The sequence below is a fragment of the Panthera leo genome, chromosome B2 (genome assembly GCF_018350215.1).
Source record: "Panthera leo isolate Ple1 chromosome B2, P.leo_Ple1_pat1.1, whole genome shotgun sequence".
Taxonomy (NCBI): domain Eukaryota; kingdom Metazoa; phylum Chordata; class Mammalia; order Carnivora; family Felidae; genus Panthera; species Panthera leo.
Window position 1 is genome coordinate 33,622,216 of NC_056683.1, and position 23,659 is coordinate 33,645,874.

General features: G+C 50.2%; 1 protein-coding gene and 1 long non-coding RNA gene across 6 annotated transcripts in view; one reads left to right on the top strand and one right to left on the bottom strand.

Moving 5' to 3' along the window:
• Positions 1–8,586: 8,586 nt before the first annotated feature.
• The window catches only part of LOC122219812, a 48,253-nt gene continuing 33,180 nt past the window's right edge, over positions 8,587–23,659 (bottom strand). The window contains exons 2-3 of the long non-coding RNA XR_006202559.1: positions 13,075–13,200; positions 8,587–9,557 (exon numbers count right to left, since the gene is read on the bottom strand). This is a non-coding gene — a long non-coding RNA (uncharacterized LOC122219812). The remainder of the gene's footprint in view (positions 9,558–13,074; positions 13,201–23,659) is intronic.
• SCUBE3 (signal peptide, CUB domain and EGF like domain containing 3) overlaps positions 12,742–23,659 on the top strand; it is a 33,907-nt gene continuing 22,989 nt past the window's right edge. For all 5 annotated transcript variants that reach the window (XM_042938530.1, XM_042938525.1, XM_042938528.1 and 2 more), the window contains exon 1: positions 12,742–12,826. In XM_042938530.1, coding sequence (XP_042794464.1) covers positions 12,742–12,826 — 85 coding nt within the window. The remainder of the gene's footprint in view (positions 12,827–23,659) is intronic.

Here is a 23,659-nt window from a genome sequence, read left to right on the forward strand (position 1 = left end):
TTTTGGTTGTCAAAACTTGGGAGGGTATGCCACTGGCATCTGGTGAGTAATGGCCAGGGATGCCACTAAACATCCTACAGTGCACAGGACAGCCCCCCACAACCAAACTTTGATAGTGCTGAGGTGGTGAAACCCTGCTTTAAGATGACTCTGGCTACCGTGTGAAGAACAGACTCTCAGACCCAACTCCCCTTCCTGAGCAGCCCTTTTGCATTTTAACAGGGGTCTTCCGGTGACAATGCCATCCATAAGCCACAAGGACAATCAGACTGGCTGAGCTGGGGAAGGAGCCCTTCTGAGGCATTACTGTGCATAGGCCACCTGCTCTGTGTGGGCAGACAAGGGACTACAGACACCAGCTCAAACTGTGCCCTCTTCCTCAATGGTCACAGCTGAGATGTTATCATGACAGCTGCTACCAGCTCAGTGCTCTCCTCCTCTCTGACTTCTTGAGTGCCAGGCCTGTGCGGGGTTGCCGAGAATCTGGGCACCGATGGCACGCGATGCCCAGCACTTACAGAGAGTTTATGGGTATTTACAGCAGCATGTAAACCTATCATTACAGCCTCGCCATGTAAATCAACATAGCGTTAAAGGGCTCTCTTACCCCAGTCCCCCAACTTGAGGTTGGTTTTAAGATTGAGGACCGACATGATTGAGCTGTGGTGACACTGGGAGGTCTGGAGGAAGTGTCTCCAAAGGAGCAGGGGACCACCTCCTCGGGGTGGGTTTGGCCAAGCAGATGATATAGGTAGGAGAGTTAGTCTTGTGTCCCAACTACAGACCATTCTTCTTCCACTTCTATGGAGGGTTGTTGTTGTTGTTGTTTTATTTAAAACAATGTTTATTTATTTTGAGAGAGAAAGAGAGAGCAAGAGGAGGCACAGGGGAGGAGCAGAGAGAAAGGGAGAGAGAGAATCCCAAGCAGGGTCCAGGCTGACAGTGATGTGTGATCGATGAGGGGCTCAGTCCCATAAACCGTCAGACCATGACCTGAGCCGAAACCAGGAATCAGACATTTAACTGACTAAGCCACAAAGGCACCCCCATGGAGGTTTCTTTTTTCACCTTTTTGGGGGTGAGGCGGGGGGAGGTGGTGTTTGTGTCATGGAAACTTTGAAGAAAGCTGTAGAAAACCCCTCTCTGGGAAAATGAACCCTGGAGACAAATGTTTATTTACAAGTTAGGAGATTCTCAGATCTGCTTGAAGCCTATCCACGACCTTACAAATGAATTCACACCAACAAGTAAATGACTAACAAGGTTCTGTATTCCCATCTTAATGGGGAATAAAGCCCTTAAGCCAAAGGAACTGGAGTTCTAACTAGGGGAAACTACTCCATCAGTGGGTGGATACACATTCTAAAGGGGATGGGCAAGCATCTCCTAACTTCTGAAGTCTTCCCATGTCCCTGCTGTACCTACATATAAAACTGGGTTTGGAGGTGGGGAAGCAAAAGAGGGAGGAAAGGCAATAAGGGCTGTTTTTAGGCTAATTTGGAATCAAAAGGCCACCTGAGATTTGACCCAATGGGGCTTATTGGGACCACAGTACCAGATATTCCTGGTCAGCCCAGAGCATCAGATCTTGTTAATAGGCCAATAAAAATTAGGGGGACAAAGGCCAAGCCCAGGCAGCTTAAATGAATCTCCTCAGCAAGAGGGAGCAATCTCGTAAAGAGTTGTAACTGAGCAAACGGAGGACTCATTGCGTTTCATTAACTTTAATAGTGCTCGTTAGATTGGCTTCCAAGGGCTGTGGGACAGGAGAGAGAAAGCCAGACTCATCATCGGGGGCTTGGGAGCGGGCTGGCTCTCGTGGACGCCCCTGAGGCGCCCAGCGCTGAGCTGGAAGTGGCTGTTCTTGCTACCCCCACAGGCTCCCCAGCCCAGCACGACATCCTGGCTACACAGGCAAGGAGCCCAGGCCTCAAGGACTAATTCTTTCCTGCCAGGGTGGAAAAAGACAGGGACAAAGAGCTTGGGGCAAACCATCTCCAGGCTGGGCAGGCCACCTGGCTCTGGGTACCCACATAGAGGCCCTTTCCAGGGACAGCAAAAAATCCAACTCCAATGTTCACCAAGCTCTCACTACAGAATCCCACCAGCCCAGAGCCTCCTGGGCCCGGGACCATTGTCAATGTCGGCCACGTCCCTGACCTCCTCCTTTTTCTCTACCCCAGACGTGTACACTGCCAGAAAAACAGAAAACAAACAAACAGGGCCAGCAGAAAACACATCACCAAACAAACCCGCCTCACATTGTCCTCTGTGGTCGGCCAGGGCCTGGAGCCAGAGGCCACTGGCCTGGAAAAGCCCAAACAGCTCACTGCGTGCAGCCCCTGAGCAGAGCCTCCCCTGCCCCCGAGGCAGGGTCTGCCTGGTCTCCTCCCCGGCTGCTTCCTCCTTTTTTCTCTTTCTCCTCCTCCTCCATCTTTCTTTTTCTTCTATCCATTCTTCCCCTCCGTTTTACTTTTTTGTTTCTTCCCCACCCCCTCCCCCCTGTTTTCTTTCTGCATCCATGATGAAATAAACTTGCTTAACACTGAAGAAATCCTGCAGAGTACCTAAAGCCCAGAGTATATAAAACCAATTCATGATGTGAGCCGGCCACGCGGTTGCCTTGCTTTAAAGCCATCAGGGGTTCCAGACCCATGCACAACCCCTTAACATCAGATGGAAACCCATGCTTCATCGTCTGGCCTGCCTTTTCTTTTCAGATCTTAATACTTGTCCCCTTAAATACTTGTCTCTAGTTGAACCACATTATTAATTCCCTGGAGACACTCCCCGCTGCAAGTCCTTGCTCACCCCATTTCCACCACGTGGAAAACCCTCCCCCCCTCCTTCACACAACTCCACATAAGGGAATTCTACGTATTCTTTGAGGCCGTCTTTAAACCCTCTCTTCTGGGGCGTCCCCAAGCTTCCAGCTGGAATTAATCTGCCTTCTTTGTGCTCTCATTAGAATTTTATGTTGGCACCTTTGTATTTGGGCATTTACCATGTTCTGCCTTATAGTCTAATTATTTAGATGCAAATTTCTCTCTCCTACCTAATTATGAACTTGAAAGGAGAAATTATGTCATCTCTGAATTCCCATATTCTTTAAGTTCCTGGCACATAGTAAGTGCACAAAGAATGTCAAAGTCATTAAAAATTGAATCTATGGTTATAAAAAAACACATATACAATTAATTCCACATCTTAACTTGACCATTTGCAAATTTGTTTGAGGCACTGGGTTCCTTGAGTAGGGCTCCCCAAGGTCTGATTTGCCAAGGGCTGGAAGGATGGTATGTTAGATGGCGGCACCTACTGGCAAAGGGTAGTATTACAGCTTGGGTCTCCCAAAGAGAAGCGACACAATTTCTCAATCAATCCCAATAGATTGGACCAGGGCGTGGAGGGGTGGGTGAGGCAGAAGAGGACTAGAATGAGTTCCTTTCACTCCTCAGTAGCTTTAGGCTGATCAGGGGGAGGAGCATCCCCAAGTCAGGGCCAGGGCTTTTTCTCGTTCAGCGCACGGCAGCGTCCGGCAGACTGATAAAGTGAGACATCAAGGAATAACAGCCTCGCTGTGATGCCCCTTAGCTTTGCCAACCCAGCCTTGGCATGATGCCTAGGACAGCTTTCCACCTAAGACAGAGGAAGAGGGGTGGCATGAAGGGAGAGCCTCTTGCCAAACAAGGGAGGCAAACTTCTGTAAGGATATTGACATTCAAGCATAAGCACACAGGTGTCAAACATTCTGACCCCGTCCTTGTTGCAAGTTTTCAGCTTCTCCTAACAGGATTCTCAGTCCCATAGGAGCCCTTCTCAGAAAATACAATAGAAGCTATTGGGGAACTGATTTTTTAAAATAGCAGTGCACTTTAGGAATTGGTTAATGATTGCTTTGAACTTTGCCCCAATACCTCCACCCATCCCTTCTTTGATCCAGGATACCCAGAGGAATTACACTGTTAGATGGAGAGGTCCTCCTCTGTTTCTCCATCTTTTCTTCTGGGGAGGGAACCCAGTGGGGATTTGGGGGAGGAGAGCCACAAGGAAACAGGTCAGGGAGAGCAAAGCAGAGCTGGCTCTCAGCAAAGTTAGGAAGTTCATTAGGAGTGACTGACCCTATAGCCCCTCCTCTGCCACACCTTTGTTAAGGTTTCAACTGATAATTAAAGATTTAACCTGGCAAAGGCTTAATCTTGTTACTCTGTCTCACAGTGATATTTGTATTTAGGACCCAAGGAACATAAGGTTTAGATCAAAGGAGTGATCCTCTTATGATGGGATTTTAAGCACTGGTGGGAAAGATCTTTGATGAAGCAGTGGAAAGCCGATGAGGGTTCCACCTCCTGAGTTGACTTCCTAAGGGTTCAAACAGAAGCTGCCTGTGGACCCAGCCCCACCCACCTTGTCCCCTGGCCTTTGGGGAGATCCTGAGCTCTGGCTTGGAAGGTTCCAGTTCTGCTTCTTTGTCTTCTAGAATCTGAAAGTCTCTGGCCAGAGTTACCTCCGGCCTGCTGCATCTCTGTGGTTTTTCTTCAGCTTGGACTGTCCACACTGCCCCTCCATTCAACCCTCTGCTGCCACCAGTCCTGTTGGAACCCAAAGCATTCTCAGGCTGGCAGAAGGCAGAGAGACAGATCAAGGGATGTTCCTTGGAATTCCCTTGAATCTCCTCGGGATTCCCATGAGTTCACCATCCCTTCATTCTTTCATTCACTCAACAAACATTCATTGAGCACAACTATGTGATCCGGGCTGGGGATACAGTGGTGACCAATATGGGTCTTGCCCTCAAAGGTTTGGAAGACAAGTGAAAGGAAACAGACCATTACAGTACAGCATGCCTAGGGCCATTACAGGGGTATTGAGCTCCGGGCCTGCTACGGGTACATCTAAGCTGGGTCTTGAAGGTTAGTGGTGGTTTTCCAGCTGGCAAGAACAAGGTATATGCCAGGCATGGTGTAGCTTGGGTATAGTGATGGCGAGATCAGAAGAGAAACATAAATGTTATTGAAGAGAAGGGAACAGGACTGGCACAGAGGGCCACCTACGCCATACTAAGGGTTTAGAATTTACCCCTGTCAGACAGTGGTCCAGAGGGGACACAATGAGTATCTGAGAGGAGGCAGTAGCAATAGGGGTTGACAGGAGGGACGGATTGAAGGGAAGTTTCACAGGATCTGATGGCCTCTTAGATGCAGAGAGTCCTTCCAGTCTCTGAGAAATCTAGCTGGGATCACTGAGTGAATTATGGGGTCATTATCCCCAAGGAGGAGGTCACAGGAAGAGGGCAGTTCAGGGGAGAGTATGGAGAAGAACTATGAGTTTGGTTGGGTGTCAGTTCAGCTTGAGGTCTTGAGAAATGCCATTGGAAATAGCTATAAGTAGGCAGAAATATAGGACGAGATAGAAGAGGGAAGAAGGAACTAGAGATAGAGATCTGAAAATCAGACACACAGAATGAAAGCTAGAAGAAAAGGGTGGGGGGAGTTAAGGATGTAGATCTGGAAGTCATCAGCACATTGGTGGTAGCTGGAGCCATAGTGCCCCACGATTGGAGCAAACCACTCACCTACTTTGTGCTGAGACTTCCATGAGACATATCAGCAGTAACCCTCCAACAACTTGCAAGAATTTTATCCTCCTCCTTTGCTGGATGAGGAAGTTGAAGCTCAGAGATGTGAAGAAACTTGATCAAATTTACCCACTGAGGGGCTGGGATTTAAACTTAGAACTGTCTGACCACAAAGCCAATATTCTTTCCACCGCCCTTGCTGTCCCTGGGTTAGAGTGCCTAGGGAGGTCGCGTAGTGTGAGAATTGAGAAAATCCAAGCTAGAAACTCTTAAGAGGCCAGTGGAGGGAAAGCAGCCAGCAGGAGATCTGGGAAAAGAAAGGCTCCAAGAAGGGGAAGAAAAATGTTCCGAGACCTCTGATGACGCAGAGAGGTCAGGCTAGATAAGGACTGGCAGGCAGCCCCAGATATGGAGATGTGAAGTCACTAGAGACCTAGCAGAGGGGGTGTCAGAGGGCCCCTGGGCCAGACTGCACTAAGGTGAGGGGTGAAGGAAAGCCGTGAAGTGGAGAGCAGGTATGCTCCTCCTAGAAGTTCAGGAGTCTGGAAGGACAGAGGCAGCAGGGTCGGGGGAAGTTTGTTGTTGCTACTGTAGGATGGTGCAAGTTGTACTGTGTTTGCAGGAGAAGGAACTGAAGTGAGAGATTCAGGAGAGGAAGGGAATAATTGACGGCTCCAGATCCCTGTAGGGCCGAGCAAAGATGAGATCCTTACATATGTGTGTAGGATTGGCCTTGGCCTAAAGGAGGGACCCCTCTCCCAGCAGAAGGAGAGGGGGGTGGGGGATAGGATATTCATACCAGATGGCTTCTGGCTTCTCGATGAAACAGGAGTTGAGGATACTGATTGGAGAAGTCAGGGATCTGAGGCTGGCAGGTGGGAAACCAAAGTTTGGAAGAGCAGCTGTGTAGAGAGGGACAGAACACAAACTCAGGGCAGTTTGGAGACTTGTCTTGTGATGTGGAGGGGTCTGGAACCATGCATGGTGTTGATGCCAATTGGCAGGTTGGATATTTTTGTTTCTTTCATGGAAGCAGCCAGGAAGCAGGTGGGGAGGAAGCAGGTGGCAAAGTGACTCAGGAGTGGGGGTAGGCAGGGAGGAAGGGCTGGGAAGACCCTGGGATGAGGGGCCAAGGAGGCCACCCAAGTGGCCAGAGGAGACACTGGAACAGGTATGGGCAGCTTGGACCAGGCTATTCCCCCTCCCCACCTGAGTCTTGGCAGGGCTGCCAGTAGACCTCCCTTGTAAAGGCAAGACTAAGGGCCTTGGAGCAAATTAGTCCTAGAATCCCAGGGCTGGAACAGTCTTTGAGAGAGCATTATTTCCCATCATCTGCCTATATGGCCAAATGGCTCCTGAGCCATCATGGACAGGTGAGAAACAAGGACCGACCAGGGTCAACCTATCCACTGACCTGGTATGATCCCCCCTCTCTCTTTTCTTTCTTTCTTTCTTTCTTTCTTTCTTTCTTTCTTTCTTTCTTTCTTTCTTTCTTTTGTAGTTGTTCTGAGTATTCTCTTTTTTCTCTGTCAATCACTGATTTTTGTGTATATTTCTATCTTATCCAACGATTTCCAAGTGTCATCAAGATTCACCTCAAATCCCTCCTCATCCATGAAGTCTTCTTGGATGATCAACTTCTGTTTCTTGACTTTCTTTTCTTTTTTTTTTTTTTTTAATGTTTATTTATTTGAGAGAGAGCATGAACAGGAAGTGGAAGAGAGAGAAAGGGAGAGAGTCGGGGAGGGAAAGAAAGAGAGAGAGAATCCCAAGCAGGCTCCAAGCTGTCAACACAGAGTCTAATGCGGGGTCTTGATCTCACAAACCATGAGATCATGACCTGAGTCAAAATCAAGAGTCAGGCGCTTAACTGACTGAGCCACCCAGACGCCCCCACATTTTCTATTTCTTTTGCACACCCTAGAGGGCCTCGGACAGGGTGTACTGGGGGGAGGAGATGAGATAAGTACCATATGCCAATTGATGGAAGGATTCATGATGATCAAATCATGAGGAAGAGGAAGGGCTAGAACTGGGAGCGGTAGGACTGGTAGGTCTGAGGGTACAGGCCAAGGAGCAGTGATCCAAGAGTCAAAAGTCTGGTAAGACATGGATTCTGCTTCTAGCTTTGCCTCTTAAATATGTTTTTTAACCTTGGGCAAGTCATGTGACATCTCATCATCAGACAAATGTGATGGCTAAAGTCTTTTGTACTCCTACATGATCCTCCTGAGCAAGGGTACTGCCCTATTACCCCTTGTGTATGAAGGGGCTAGTCTGTGACCCTCATCCTGCCCCAAATGATCAACAGTGGCCAGAATGTGTTAGGTCTCTGTGGATTCAGAGGAGGCAGCATATAGGAAGGAGGAGGTACACAAGCTTCAGAGTCTAGCCTGGGCCCAAGTCTTGGCTTTGCCCTTCTTAGTCATCAGGGTGGGCTGATCTTCTTGAGCCTCAGTTTCCCCATCAACAAAGGGGATAACAATTCTTGCCTGATAGACATGTGGTGGAGTGCCTGTTATAGTGCCTGGCACACATAGAAAGCACTCAGTAAATGGTAGCTATGAGCTCTAATTTGTTTGAGTGCCTGGGCCTTCTTAACGCAGTGTAGGAAGTGCATGGTGGTAGGGAAAGAAGGATTCTGGAACTACCCTACCTGGCAGGTGAATCTCCTTCTATTCTCCAACTTGAAAGTGCTGTTGACAAGCGCAGTGTGTTGTAATGCATGGCATTTGTGGAAACTTCTCAGTAACAACGTGTGACAGAACCTACTGGAGGTGGTAAGAATTGAGCCCCATAGGCTGTACTCACAACCAGCAGCATCAAAGTCGGGCCTGGGACAGAACTACTTCTTCCCAGGCACTACTATACCTTTACTATAAAACATTGTGGATTTTTTTCCTTCTGAGCAGTAGTAAAAATAACAATAGTCACTGCCTACTGAATGCCTACTATGTGCCAGGTGGGGGGCAGGGGAGTCCATTCGTTATTTTATTGAATTAACACCATAACATTTTAAGGTTTTATTTCCTTTGTCAGAAGAGAAAACTGAAGCTGACAATGAATAACTTATCTGAAGTCACATAGCTAGAAAGTTAACAGAGCTGAGATTTGAACCACAGGATTTCTTTTACTCTTGAGCCCAATATAGTTAGACACTGATGCATGCCCACATTTGAGGTCGTGTGTGATCCTACCTGTTTTGTAGATGAGGAAGCTCAGAGAAGTGAAATAACTCAACAAAAATAGATAGATGGCTGGAAAATGGTAGGGCCCGACATTTGTCCGTGGGCTAATTCTGACCTGTATGTGTTCTCCATTAGACTATACTGCCTGTCAAGGAGGGTCAGTGGACCCATTTTATAGATGGGAAAGCTGAGGAGACAAGAGAAAAAGCAAAGGCTCATGGAAGGAGACTTGGCGGGGGAGGGGAAGTCCCTGAGTGTGACAGAGCCCCAGCACAGGTATCCCTAAGCAGGATCAGAACCGAGGTATATATGCTATGGGTTCCCCAGCCCAGTCCTCTCCCCAGACATTTGCAGGGGAAAATTGAATGAAATGGAATGTCAGAAGCAATCCTGAAGGAAAGTGCAGCCTGAAAGCAAATTGTGCCCTGAGAGAATATTGGAGGCCCAGAGAACCCAGGGACATTTCACTCCTGCCAGTGAGGGTACGACATATGCTATTGCTTTTGTAATACCACTTACAAGAGCCATCTCATTATTCCTTTCTTGTCATCTTCCTGCATCACTACCCAGTTGTGAGTCCCTGCAGAAGTGGACAGGGCAGAGGGAAATGGAACTGGCCCCCCAGGTCACAGTGCCCAGTGATATAAGCCTTGCTTCTTCTCCTACAGAATCCTCTGAAGGGCTGGGGACGGGCTGCAACCAGACTGGATGGTGGGGAGCAGAGCAGGGAACTGCCTCTTCTGCCCAGATGTGGAGGAAGTTCATCCGGTGCTAGAGGAGCAGAGGACAAGCTGGCAAAATGAGAGAAAAAAAAAAGGAAGCTACAGTTAAAGACACTGAAACTCCCAGAGACTTAGCAGCTAAGGTAGGGCAATGTCCACACTCAAGGCACCAAGAAGTCATACTGAATTAGAGAGAAGGTCCGAGATAACCTACTAATCTGCCCCTATAGAATCCTTCATGCCCACCTCACCTGTGGTTTAGAGGGTGAGCTGGAGCCCTCCTCCCTAGGGACCCAGAGAAGCTCACACGAGTGTGCACAGCAAGGCAGAGAGACAAAGCAAGGCATGGTGTAATCTCCCTTCCCTGCCTTGGGGGGCTCCTCAGCTCTCCCCCTGTCCCCCCATGTAGATCAGGCACCATCTGGCAACCTCCAATTCTTTTTTTTCTTTTTTAACCACTCTCTTGTTTGGGGCAGAAAGGATGGCAAGTTTGCACTTGTCCCCCAGCCCTATACGTAATTGGTGGCAGCAGGTAAAGCAGCTTCAAGGGGAGGGGTTTGCCAATGGAATGAAAGAGGGAGGGGGTCCTAGGGTGACAGAGCTGGCAGGGACCTGGGAGATCATTTGACCCAAACTTTTGTGGCCTCCACACCATTTCCATCGTCTGTGTGCTTCCATCCCAACCATCATCTCTCATGCCAAGCAGGCATACTCAAGACCTCCTCCTCCAGGCTTCCTAAGGGCAACTGTCTCCTTTCCACCAAGGAGCTAATCCACCCTCTCGTTTTCTAGAATACACTGAGGCCCATTGAGATGTGACTTGCCCAAAGGCAATCTTCATCCCAGGATACAGACAGGAAAAAAAACCTCAAATGCTTAAGTCTGTTTCCATCCTCCTACTTTTCTACTCAATCCCTAGGGAAGGAAGGGCTCAGTTCTTCTCCCTGGGGGCTCAGGAGATCTCTGACATATCACACCTGTCACCTAGCTGATGTGGGCTGCCAGTGTCAAGGGTCTAAGAACTGATGCATGATTCTGGTCATTGTCCCTTCCTCCTGGGTACCCTAAGGGCTCTGTGAAGTTAGTCTGAGTCTCAGGGTCCTCCTCCCTGCAGAAAATTTGCTCTTAGGGTGCCTTAGTCAGTTGAGGGTCTGACTCTTGATTTCAGCATAGGTCATGACCCCAGGATCGTGGGATGGGGCCCCACGTTGAGCTCCATGCTGAGCGTAGAGCCTGCTTAAGATTCTCTCTCTCTCCTTCTGCCCCTCTCCCCTGCTTGCATGCTCTCCCTCTCTCTTTAAAAAAAAAAAAAAAAAAAAAAAAAAAATGGCTCTGAAGCATAAGTAACTGCCTGGATCCTGGCATGGTCTCAGGTTGACTGAAGCCCCATGCTCTAAGAAAGCCTTCACCACCTTTCAAGGGGTCTTTCCTCTAAGATAAAAGAAAATGTCTATAAATCCATCCAGGAGACAGTGTCCACGGTTTGGAGACACTGCTTTTATGCCCTTTGCCTTTATTTTTAAAAATATCATTTATTTTTCCTCTGTTACCCTGCAGTTGGAGACACGAAGGGTTAAGAATGGACCAGTTATTGGCCTCTTGGGCGGCTCAGTCTGTTAAGCTCAGGTCATGATACCATCTCACAGTTGGTGAGTTCAAGCCCCGGGGATGGGCTCTGTGCTGACAGCTCAGAGCCTGGAGTCTGCTTTGGATTCTGTGTCTCCCTCTCTCTCTGTGCCCCTCCCCTGCTCGCACTCTGTCTCTCTCTCAAAAATAAATAAACATTAAAAAAAATTAAAAAAAAAAAAAAGAATGGGCTAGTTAGGACCACATCTTGAAGCTGTGAGGGCAGGTTTGGAGAACTATGTTGTGCAGATCTTTGTGTCTGTATTTACACACATACGCATATTCCTGGGGGTTAGCTTTTGCCCCTGTGCTGAGTGCCTGAGAGTGTTCTACATGTGAGCCCACTTCTATATGGGTAGGGTGACTCAGTGGTCTACCTCCAAGGCCTTAACGGCCAGGGAGTCTGCCCTGGAGCTGGCAGGTTTAGCTGGGGGCAAGTCTACTTTCTTCTTGGTCCTCAAAGTGCACTCAGCACTAGAAATGGGTACTGAGACCCGAGGGTGGGGATGTGGTGGAGGTAAGAGTTGGAAGGGCGTCACTCGGCCCGAAATCGGTGTCACTCTCAGTTTTTCGAGGTCCTATGTGGCTGTATCTCGCGTGTCGGGCTGTGTCGGCGGACGTGCCGGGGCGCCAGTGCGGTCCTGTCTGCCCCAGCCTCCCCGACACCCCGAGCTCTCTTTGTCTCCTCGTGGAGGTGTTGCGTGCAAACCTGCGTCGCACGGCCCTCATCTCGTGCGAGAGTGGGGGGCGCACCCTAGCTCCCCCACTCTTTCCTCCGGGAGAGAGGACGAGCCGGAGCCGGGTGCTGTTTGGTCTGGAGCCGAGCGGGGCTTGCATTGATCCATTGATTGTGCGCGGTCTGTGCCTGACCTCCCTGCTCCCGGGGAAGCCGTCTCCATGGAGACCGGGCCCGCTCCCCCAGCGCCGGATTGTAAATTCCTGCAGGCAGCGGCCCGGCAGCCTGGGGAGGGGGCCGCTGCGCCCGGGAGCGCAGGGGGAGCGGCCGCCGCGCCGAGGCCCCATTTGAAAGAAAAAAGGGCACGAAAAAGGAGGTGGTGGAGGAGGAGGGGGAGGAGGAAGAAAACGAAAAGGAGCGAGGAGAGGAGGAGAAAGAGGAGGAGGAGGAGAAAGGCGAAGAAAAAGAGACGGAGCCTGAGAGACGGAGAAGGAGCGAGAGAGGAAGAAAGAGAGGCAGAAAGGGCGTGTTTCTGGCGCTGCGTTTCCCCTCCCCTTTCTCAGGTCCCTCGCTCGGGCTCTGCGCGCTCTCCGGCTGCAGCTCTCTCCGGGCGAAGCTGGGAATTGGGTGGGATTATACGCAGCAGCCCCGCCGCCGCCGCTAGCCGATCCCGGCTTGGAGAGGGCGGGGGTTCCCCTCCGTCATCGGCGCCGGGCGCCCCCAGCCTCTCTCCGCCTCGCTCTCCCCGGCGTCGGGCCGGGAGAAGCCGGCAGCATCGGGAGCCTCCCGCCGAGGGTACCGCGGTCCGCACCCCGCTCCCGCAGCCCCCGGTCCGGCCCCGGCGGGACGCCCCCTCCCCTCCCCCCTCCGCGGCGCGGGGGCCCGGCCGGCTTCCGCCCTCCGGGGGCTGCGAGACCGGCCCCGGCCGCCCGGCCCCCGGGAGCTCCAGCCATGGGCTCGGGGCGCGTGCCCGGGCTCTGCCTGCTCGTCCTGCTGGTCCACGCCCGCGCCGCCCAGCACAGCAAAGCCGCGCAAGGTAAGGAAGGAGGGGCGCGCGGCGGCGGGGCTGCCGGGGCTGCGGGGCCCGAGGGCGGGGGTGCGATTTCCGAGGGGCAGGGCAGGTGCTGGGGAGCGTGCGGCTGTCAGAGCCTAGCACTGTGCACCCGCACTCCGGCTGGGGACCTAACCTCTGGGCGCTGCGTCCCGGGCGAAAGGCTGGAGGAGCCAGGAGCGACACGGAGCAGTGAGAAGTTTGGGGGGCCCTGGGCAGAAGTCGCCACGCACCTCAGAATTCTTCCCGACTTCATTGCCACCCCAGCATCTTCGAAAGACTTCCTGTCCTCCAAAAGTTTGAGAGAGAATCTTCTCTTCTCAGACATTGCCAGAAACTTAAGCTATGGCCTGGAGAGACTGAGAGAATGAAACTTTTCAGCCATGCCATGTATTTCTTCCCCTCACCCCCAGCCCTCATGCAAAGTCAGACAAAATTTCCAAGTTGTTGTCTTATCAGTAGAAAAATGTTAAAGAAAAATAGGATCTTTTCTGGAAAAACCAGCTCGTCTCTCACTGGATGGTAAGGGGCTGAAGAAGAGAAGAAAATTTCTGACTGGCTCCCAGCAAGAATGTCGCTTTCTGCCTCTTTGGGGGGAAATCTCTTTCGTCTTGCATGGCTTTCATTTCTTATCATAATATTTATTTATTAAGGCCTCGGGTTTCCAATTCCATTTAAATCCAGGTCAGAATTGCATTAAAATAACAAAGTAAAATTCCAGGCCGGGGAGCTCTGACAGATCCCTCTAGGAATTACAGAGAGAGAGACAGGGAGGCCCTCCGGCCCCCATCCCTGACCCCAGGCTCATTGCCTGGCCAGTCCCAAGGCTTTGCTGGCAGAAACCAGGCTGGTGGGCTACAGATCTCTTGGGGACAGCCTCCCCTCCCCCTTGACCTCTTGCTGCACCCTTCCCCCATCATGTCCTCACCCAGGAAGAGATTTATATGGACAAAAAGAAAATTCCTCCTGGCAACGCTTTGCTGAGGAGGATATGATTCTGCCTATTGTCCCAGGGGCTCCTGAAGCCAAGCTGGGGTGTGGAAGTGGCTGAGCCAGAAGGGAAAGTTGAACTTGGGAGTTGGGGAAGCCTGAGTCTCTGGCAGTCGGGTCGCTGTGTCCCCGGAGACTGAGCACCTAGCCCTTAAGCTGCTCTGTGTACTGGATAGGCTCCCACTTCATTAAAAGGAAGGTGCCATATCAATGCCATCCTCTTCTCCCAAACACTGCCTCTTCAACCACCCCCTTTCTCCTCCAACCTGTCCTTTAACAGAACCCGAGTACTAGAGATTCTCAGCTGTCACAGACCAGACCCCACCCCCACCCCTTCCCACCCCAAACTGCCTCTTCTCCCATCCTGCTTCCAGACAGCCCACGACCACTGCCACCCCCAGCCTGGGAGCAGCCCCTCTCCCACTGTGGATTTGCTTGTGTTTTCATAAACAAAGCTGGCTTTTGTAGTGTGTGCTGACTTACTCATAACATGGAATTAGCTAGGGAGTTTAGTCTGAAGGAAGGAACAGATTTCATTCGAGTAATCTAGAGACAAGATAAGGACCTCTTTCAAGTTGGAGCCAGTGTCTGTAGTGGCCTAGTGAGGCTGGGGGGGCTGGGGGCAAAAGGGGGAGCAAAGAGTATATTCAAGGGGGTTCCCAGGGCTGATGGAGACTCCTAGAAGGGACAGGTGCCAAGCGGAGATCAGCTCATTGTTCAGGGACAGAAGGACTCAGAATCCCTCCAAGGTGCTTCCTCTTTCATCAGACACCCTGCTGGGTGCTGTGGGGATATGCAGCCAGAGTGGAGGCCCCTGCCCTCAAGGAACTTACTAAGAGTTTTGTTCACTATTTATCTCCTATTCAGGCCACACTCACTCTGACTGGGCTGCAATTAGCTGTGCATCTTCCTTCCTTCTGATCCCTGAGTCTTGCCTGGCAGAGTGGAAACTTGTCATTTCAGCTACCTTTGATGCTGCTATTCAGGAAATATATCAACCTGGACTGCCAGAGATTGCCTAACAACAGGTCTGTTGGGTTAGAGGGCTATCTCTGGACCCCAATCTGCAGGCCAGTGCCACAGGAAGGACAAGTAGTGACAAGCAGCCTTACCCATAGATGGGAGTGCTGTGGTCATCCCTTGCTCCCAAACATATCTCCTAGGTGTCACTAGTGCCAGCAGGTGTGCCCTTATGCCACATCTTTTTAAAGGAAGCTCTAGTGGGTTTCTTTAAATTATAGAAACTCTTGGCAAATACCTTGCACAGTTATTATACCTCTGGGTGTAGTGTGTATATGTGTGTGCGGGTGTGTGTTTATATGTAGAGTACAGGTACTATACTTAAGCGCCTTTTCTCCAGAGATTCCATCCTCCCAAAGAACCAAAGTGGAAAGGGATTGGGAGGATGGGGAGAGACAAGGAAGGAAGCCCTGAGTATACAGGTGAGTGTGTGTGTGAGAGGGAAGTTTACCATGCTCACCCACAGGTGATGTAGTTGGGTGTCAGTGTCTACTGTGATTTGGTTATTAAGCGTGGATATGTACACTTTAGTATCTTTGAGAACTGTGTGTGGATTGAGTGGGTGGGTAAGCTTGTGTGACTACGAGTGAGTGAGCATGAAGGTACATGGTTTTGAGTGTTTTTCAAGTGCCTGTCTCTGTATTTTAAAGTAGACAGACTGGATAACCCAGATAATTGTTAACTTAAAAGCATTAATTTGCTTTGCTTTTTTTTTTGGGGGGGGGTGTGCAGCAGTGGTTAAAAAGACCTAATCCTTGCTTAGGGCTCAAGTTACAGCTGAATGAAAAGGTCTCCTGGCCTCCCGGGGAAAACTTGTCCCCAGGGCTGGCTCAGGAGAGCCAGCCTGGCCGTTTAGTTTACCTGGTTGTTTTCTCTTTTCATTAGGGATAAACTTTTGATAAAGTCTTGTATTTAGAATTTCCAAGTAACACCATCCCTGGGACTGAGAGCGTTCCTCTGGCAGCAAACAGTGTCTCTCTGTCTCTGTACGTCTCTCCGGGTCTCTGTCTGGGAGTATGTGTGTCTCTCTCTTTCTTTCCCCCACCCCTCTCTTCCTCTTTAATGTGGCTGTTTCCTCTCCTCCCCGCTTCCCTAGGCTCCTGTGGCCAGCTCTTACAGTGAGGGGACTGTTCCTCCTAGCCCCTCCCTCCAAAATATGAAATGAAAACCATAACCGTGTCAGCGGGTGAGGGTGGCCCCGTCGGCAGCGGCTATTGCCCGTGCCCCATCCAGGCCATACTGGGGAGAGAGAGAGAGTCAGTCCCCACTCTTGGAGCCTGATCTTCGATCAGTTGCTTCTAAGCCTGTCTTCCCCCCCTACTCCCATTTTTCCAGAAGGGTGGAGAAGGGGGTGGACTACTTAGAAATTCCTCAGGAATCCCTTTGACCTTTCCTCTCTCAGTGACATGTCCCCCAGGGTGGTGGGGAAAGGCTGGGGCCAGGGAAGAACTTCTCTACTTCTTCCCCCTCATCTCCTGGAGTGTCTGCAGGGTGGAATGAGAGAGGGGAACAGAAGACACGGAGGCCAGAATTACTACAGGCAGAGAAAGAAGAAAGTTATCAGCAACCCCTAAATGAGATTGTTTTCTGAAACCTTCAGGAATCTGAGAGCATGAGAACCGGTTTGAGATGTGAGCGGCTGGGACCTGTTGTAAAAGGAGCTGGCCCTGGGTGTGAGTTTGGGAATGTGAGGTGTGCGTTCACTGGGGCGTGCGAGCGTGCGTGTGCATGACTCAGGGTGTGTGTGTGTGTGTGCGCGCGTGCGTGTGTGTGTGTGTGTGTGTGTGTGTGTGTGTGTGCGCGCGCGCGCGCAGTGCTCCAGTGAGAGGAAAAAGGAAGCAGGGCAGTGTGCGTTTTGTTTTCGTTGGAGAAGTAAAGAAGAGGAATGGCTTGGTCCAGTGCCTTGGATTGAGGGTGGGGGAAGGGAACGGATGGCTTCAGACCCTCTTGAGAAGATGGAGGTGGAGGGGCTCGCTGCCGGAACTCACCCCAGTCCCTGCTCCCGGTTCTGGTCCCCGCGTGTCAGGGCGTGGGCCTCCTTTGACGTCCCGTACCCCTAGCACATGACCACTTGTAAGAAAGAGTCCCTGTCAGGGCTGGAAACTGCAGAGCTGCTCTGAGGCTGGCAGTGCCCGCAAGAGGCCCAGACCTGGGGACAGCTTCTTCAGGCTCAGTTATGAGACAGGAGTCTGGAAGCAGGGACTGCTCGTCCTTGGGGCGAAAGTGATACAATTGCCAACCCAGGGATGTTTGAGGGGTACAGGAGACAGTCACCTGGGCTAAGAGGGGGCATAGACCCTCCCCTCTCCCCCGTTGGCCCCTCTGTCACCAGACGGGCCATTCTCCTGCCATGCCACGTACTGCCAGCTCCAAATGGCATGTGCTGGGGCATTTGGTGCCAGTGGGTTTTGGTAGATACAGAGCCTGAGAACTGAGGCCTTTGAGGAAATAACTGAAATTCTCTTCCTCACTTGTAAAATGGACTAGAGTATCAGTAGGGTCCTTTTCAGCTCTGAGATTCTGCATATCTCATTGAGATCCTTCCTGCTGAAGGCAGAAGACACTATAGCAAGCCTTGGTCCTGCAGCCAGGCCTCTGCAGGCTTCTCACCTGACACTCAGGCCCTCTTTTCCCTGGACCCTACTCTACTGCTCCCTGCCTGAGTCTGTCACTTGGCTACTCCTCCCTTCTTGCTCCACCTCAGTTTCCTGGGGCCACAAGTACCTGATAGCTCTCTGTCCTTAAGTAGAGTATTTCCCCCTCAAAATAGCCCCTGCAAAACAAATGTGTGTTTGCGCGTGCGTGTAACAACATTGGAAAGTGGAGCTGAAATGTTTGTATTCTGGGAACTGAATACTATCTGGGCAAGGCCCCTAGGCCCCAGTCCTTGGTCCTACATCATAGATTCTCAGCTCCAACACTAGCCCTCTGTACTCGGCTCCAGCCTCGACAACTTTCCCCTTTTCAGACCAAGGCACTGTTTTGTAGTTGCCATTGGATGCACTGATTCGGCCCTATAGGTGAAAAGATGACTCCTAAATAGGGCACTGTGGCCCTCACTCTTAACCTATGGTTTCCCTGTGGCTGTAACCATAGCCCTAGAGAGCTGTGGGGTTTGGATTTTGGAGCCCCAAGCTAGGGGCTGTCCACATCTGGTCACTGATGGTGACAAGCTGAGGGAAAACCTGGGTAGGAGCTGCTAGGCTGGCGGGAAGATCCAGAATAAGGAAACAGATCTAAGGAGTCCCTGGGTGAGGGTAGAGTGTTGGGATATGTGGACGTGGGGGGCAGGGGGACTGGAAGAAAGGGGGAGCTTAAAGGCTAGACCCTGGGGAGCAAGTTTACAGAGAGGACGTTTTTACAAGTTTCTAATTATATTTATTTGGAGTTTTCCTCTGGCGGTTTGAAGCTGTTAACAGCAGGAACCTGTATCCCTGGTGTTTGTTTTTGTTTCTAACCAGCTGCTTGGCCCAGCATAGTGAATCCAAGGGCAGGAGACACCTGCCCTCTGCCGCACTGCCCACCCCTTCCTCATTGCACATCTGTCTGTGCCTACCATACTGCACTGCCCTCCCTCCTTGCCCACCACTCAGCCCTGCCCTCCCTCCAGCTACCCCCATGCCCAAAGCCTCCAGGCACCCACATGCCTACTGCTGATTTCCTACCAGGAACATCCAGATGTCAGTTCCAGGCCATTCCATGGTTATGTATCAGATGCTTGCTTCATGCTGAACCATGTGCTGAGTTGGGGCAGGGTTGGGGGGTGGGGGGGACACAATGACTAAGGCACGGATTACTCCCTCAGGTGTTTATAGATAATAGCACGTAGTGAGCAAGTGCTGAATGAGGAGTCAGAAAACCCAGGGTCTGGCTCTGCACAAGCTGTTTGCTCTTTCCCTCTCTGGGCTTGTTCCCCATCTATGTATTGACAGACGGGACCATTTGAGGACCACGTGAAATAACGTATGTGAAAGCTCTGCACACCTAATTATGCATCATCTGACATCATCGTTGTTTACGTTATTTTCTCCATCAGTTTAAAGAGATCAGACTGATAATCATGAAACTGGAACCTGCCTTTGCCCACCACCTGCCTCCCTGCCCCCGTCTCTCCAGTGTTCTATTCTTTCCTCCCTCCCCCTAGGATCCCCTACCAACCCAGCCTCTGAAGGCCTCTGACTCAGGGTTGGTTTCATCTGTCCACACTGAAAAGGAGAAAATTATTGTCCATGTGGGGTACATTCAAATGAGCAAGGAGCTAGTTTAGGGATAAGGTGGTAGGAACCTCAGAGAGAAACTCATCAAGGCCTCTTGATGGTGATAAGGCTCTCAGGTCAGCCCCACTCTCCTCCAGTCACCAGGCACCAAGTTCTTTTCCTGGCTCTTCAGCTGAGTAGGCTAAGCTTATATAAGAGGAAGCCTACTTTTTTTTTTTTTTTTTTTTTTTTTTTTTTTTTTTTTTTAAATAAAAAGAAGAAAGTGCTCTGTCTCCTCTCTTTGGGGTCATTTGTATGATTTCCTGGACTCTCTCCAGGCCTTTCTTGCCCCTGCCTACACTTTGCCCAGGCTGAGGATGGGCCCAGGCTCCAGTTGAGGTCACAGAGTCTCCACCCAGTTCCGAATCGGGAAGACAGCCTGAGAAGCCATAGCTAGGAAGCCAGGCTCCACCAGTTTCCCGAGTTGCCCTTTTGATCTAGAGGTAGGGTACATGTACACACATACAGGTATGTGTGTGCAGGCTGCAGGTTAGGGTGTCATGGCCAAAGGTGGTTCTGCTTTGGATGTTACTTAACCTGGAGAAAAGTTAACACTGAGGCTGGAGAACATCTATTGAATAAGGATGTTCTGAAGAGACACCAGAGCAGCTCCAGATACTATCTGAAGACCCTGAGAGCCTATGGATCCTATTCCTATACCCTGGATTCATTGGTCCCAGTCTCTTCTGGCCTCTGCATCACCAAATGGATGCCTTTAAGTGGGTATCTTCCTTTCTCTGAGTTTCCTATCCCCTTACCCTTAATTTAAGATAAATTTCCTAGGACTGCTCTCCACCTAGAACAGTAGGGGGGGTCACAGGAAGATAAAAAGCTTTTTCCTTGTAGTAACATAGAACAGAGAAGATGCCACAAATATGGACCTCATCCACTTATCCACCAATCCATCCATCTATCCGCCGATACATCCACCCATCTGTTTTACAAATATTTACTGAATGCCTCAAGTATATTACTCTGTCTTGTTCACAGCTGGATGCCCAGCTCCTGGCACAGTGTTTGGCATGTTGCAAATGCCCAATAATTATTTGTTGAGTGGCTGAATGAATATGTTCAACTCCCTTCTAGCAGCCATGTGGCTTTCAAAGATTCGGAAGCCACAGCCTCAGGAAGGCTTCAGGAGGAAGGTAATACATGTGAACTAAATAAAAGTTAAATAATGGTACAAGGCAGCATGCAAGGGTATCACAAGTGATTGGTCAGGAGATCAGAGAGCCTGCACTAAGCCCAAATACCCTGGGCCAACCTGGCCTGGGCAAGAAGGATGTCAGTCAGGTGGGCACATTAGGACCCCAGGCAGGCTGCTTTGGACCTTCTCACTGGGCCCAGCCAATCTGCCCACACTACCTCCAGCTGCTGTGAATGGTAGGGTAACTACTGTAGTAATGTAAAGGTGGGTAGGTTTTCCCTAGGGGTGTCTGCTTATCTGCAGCCTGCATTCTGCTCATTTCCATTTGTTGTTATTCTTGAGCTGGACTTGGGCCAAATTTTGAAGTAGATGAAGTGTTTCCTTGAGGGTCCTCCTGCTTTCCTTTTGGGATATACTCCCCATCCTCAGAAGAGAATCTTAGGATTGCCTATGTTCAAATAATCCACCCTTTCTGGTCTGCCCTCTCCTCCTTTGTACGCCACCCCATATCCCACCCGTCCTCCCCATATTGAGCAGAGTTTATGGAGCCTTCTGCTAGGTGCTGAAGCAAATCCAGAAGAAATGTCAGATGGTGCTGGGGAAAGCTGTTGCAGTTACAGACCCATGCATTCATGCCAGGAGAGGGTGAGGCAGGGAGGTCTTATCTGTAGTATCTCTGCAGCTGCCACTCTCCCCCAATTCAGCTTTTGATCCAGCCCCATACCTGGGGTGGTGGTAAAAGCACAAATGGATAGCAATCACAAAGGATTGTGGAGAGCAGCTTTTTGGTTAAAACTGGCCTCTTATATACTTCATCCTCCATCTTGGGCAGCTTCCAGCATGGGTGGGGCAGGTGGTGGAGAAGGTACCTTCAAGGCTGTGTCGCTCCAAAGTTCCCTGTACCATCACATGCTCTCTCGGTGCTGCATTTCCCCACACCAGGCCTGAAATGGGGCTTCGATAAGGGGAAGGGAGGAGTAGAGATGGGTTCAGAAATGATACTGAAGAGAAAGTTGGAGAGAAGGAATAAAAATGGCGGACCTTTTTGAGCACTTACTATATGCCTGTGCTGCAGCGCTAAATACTTGATTAGTATTAACTAATTTGATGTTCATGGCAGCCCCATGAGGAGGCACTATCATTATAATTCCCATTTACAGAGAAAGGAGCAGGGAAGTTCAGAAGCTGGCCCAGGACCACACAGACACTGGTAGAACTGGCATTTGAACTGACACAGTATCACTCCAGAAACCCTTTTCTCAAACACTCTGTCATCTTGCTGCCCCCAGTGTCTTCCCAGGTCAGGCAAATGATCTATTCACATTATCTGAGTTGGGAAAGGAAGACGGACAGCAGCCCAGCCTCACCCTGGAAATCCAGATGCAGCTGGTCTAGAAGAGTGCCTAGATATCCATATTTTTAAAAAGGCCCCCAGGGAATCCCAGTGTGTAGCCAGGGTCAGGAATCACCAGTCTAAACCAATCCATGTCCAACTAGCATCAACTGTTTGTCAGGTCGGTAGAAAATACTTGCACCCTCAGAGCTGAAATGAGACTATTCCCATGGGTATTGAAGGGATCCCTGCATGGACAAATCGTGGGTGGGCAGATGTGGTGAAGGGAGCTCTGAAAGAATGGACTGGCAAAAGGAGGAGACACTGGATATAATTTGGGGCCCTATTTCAGAGCTCTATTTTAGGCCTGAACTGCTTCGAAAGATTCCATTCAAATGGTTGAAGGGTCCTGTCCTCAGTGAATAACCAGCCAAGTGAGGAAAGTTGAACATGCCAGACGAGACGGCATTCAGCATTAGCAGAGCAACTTAGCAATGGCAGCAAGTGAGCCGAGGCAAACGGAGTCCTCTGGGACCTGAAACTCTTTAGGAATAGGGCTTACCAGGAAGGGCTTTGGGGAAGACCACTTTGAGCCAGATTTGGGAAGCTGGGAACAGAATGGCTAGAAAAGGGAGGACTGCATATCCAATGTGAAGAAGGAGATGTGTGTGAATGCTTGGACAGGGGCAGAAGGCTTAGATGTTGTAGGGGGAGTAGGTAGGAGATAAAGTCTTCCAGAGCAGAGACTCTTTGCTGGAGAAGGAGAAGCACTCTGAGCAGGGAGATGAGGTTGTGGGTAGGATGGTGGGAGAAGCCCAGGTGCTGGAAGAGTCTAAAGGCATTACCAGGAAGCCTGGGTTTGCTGCCATCAGCACCGGGGGCACTCTGGTACTAGTTAGCAGGGAACAGGAGGCAAAGGAAAGAACTGAGAGCCCAGAGAGCCTGGTGCAGACTCCAGCGAAGCACCCAGGGATTCAGAGATAGGCATGTACCTCTGAGATGGCCCCAGAGGGAGAGCTTCTAGATGGGGTTCCAAACTGCCCTGCTGGCTGCTGGGGAAGAGATGGCAAGAACAGAAGACGGCTCAAAGCAGGACAGACAGGATGATTATTAGCCACTGGGATTGTCCAGTGCCCCATGCCAGCCTCGAAGACTTACAAGGGTCACCACAAAGAGGGGGTGATCAATCATCCAGTCCCGCCTCCTCCAGGGACCCAATAAGAATATATAAACCAAGCCTTAGGCCATTCAAACATTGGAATTAGTTAAAAAAAAAAACAACACACCAAACTTTCCCTACCATGGAGGGTGTGTATAAATGCGGGGACAGACAATAAGGACAGGACCTCTGGGTGCCTTGTCTTTCTTCGTACATTTAGCCACATTTGAAATCTCCTCTTTCTTCTGACTGTCAAATGTTTATCCAACCTCCAAAACTCTACTTGAATCCCACTTCTCAGGAAGTTTTTTGATCCCCCCGGGCCTAAGAGTACCCCTTCTTAATTCTGAGAGCAGTGCTCCAATAGGACTTCCTGTGATGTTGGAAGTGCTGTCCACTGATGGCGGCCACTAGCCACATATGGCTATTGAGCATTTGGCCTAATGCAACTGATAAACAGAATTTTAATTTAAATTTAAATAGCCATATGTGCCTCATGGCTACCATCATATAGACAGCACAGTCCTAGGGTACCTGTTGTCAGAACCAGCTTCTCTACATTGGGAACATATTATTTACCAGCCATGTTATTAGGTACTTTACACAAATTAGCTTATCAACTATTCGCAGACTCTCATGAGCAGTATTATCCCCATTTTGAAGAGAAAGAAATAAGAGAATCAGAAAAGCCTCCCTAGAGAGGTAGAGCTGGATTTGAATCTGAGATTGACTGGTTCCAGAGCTTAGGCTCTATTTATGAGAGTACATTTCTTAGTACCATTTATTCTCCATCAGTTGAACCAACTGATACTCCATGCAGGCTCTTACTTTCTACAGAGCTCCTTCTTGCCCTCTCTTATGAACTAGTCTTCATGCCCCCCTTCTCTGTTCTTTCACTTTGGAATGAGTTCCC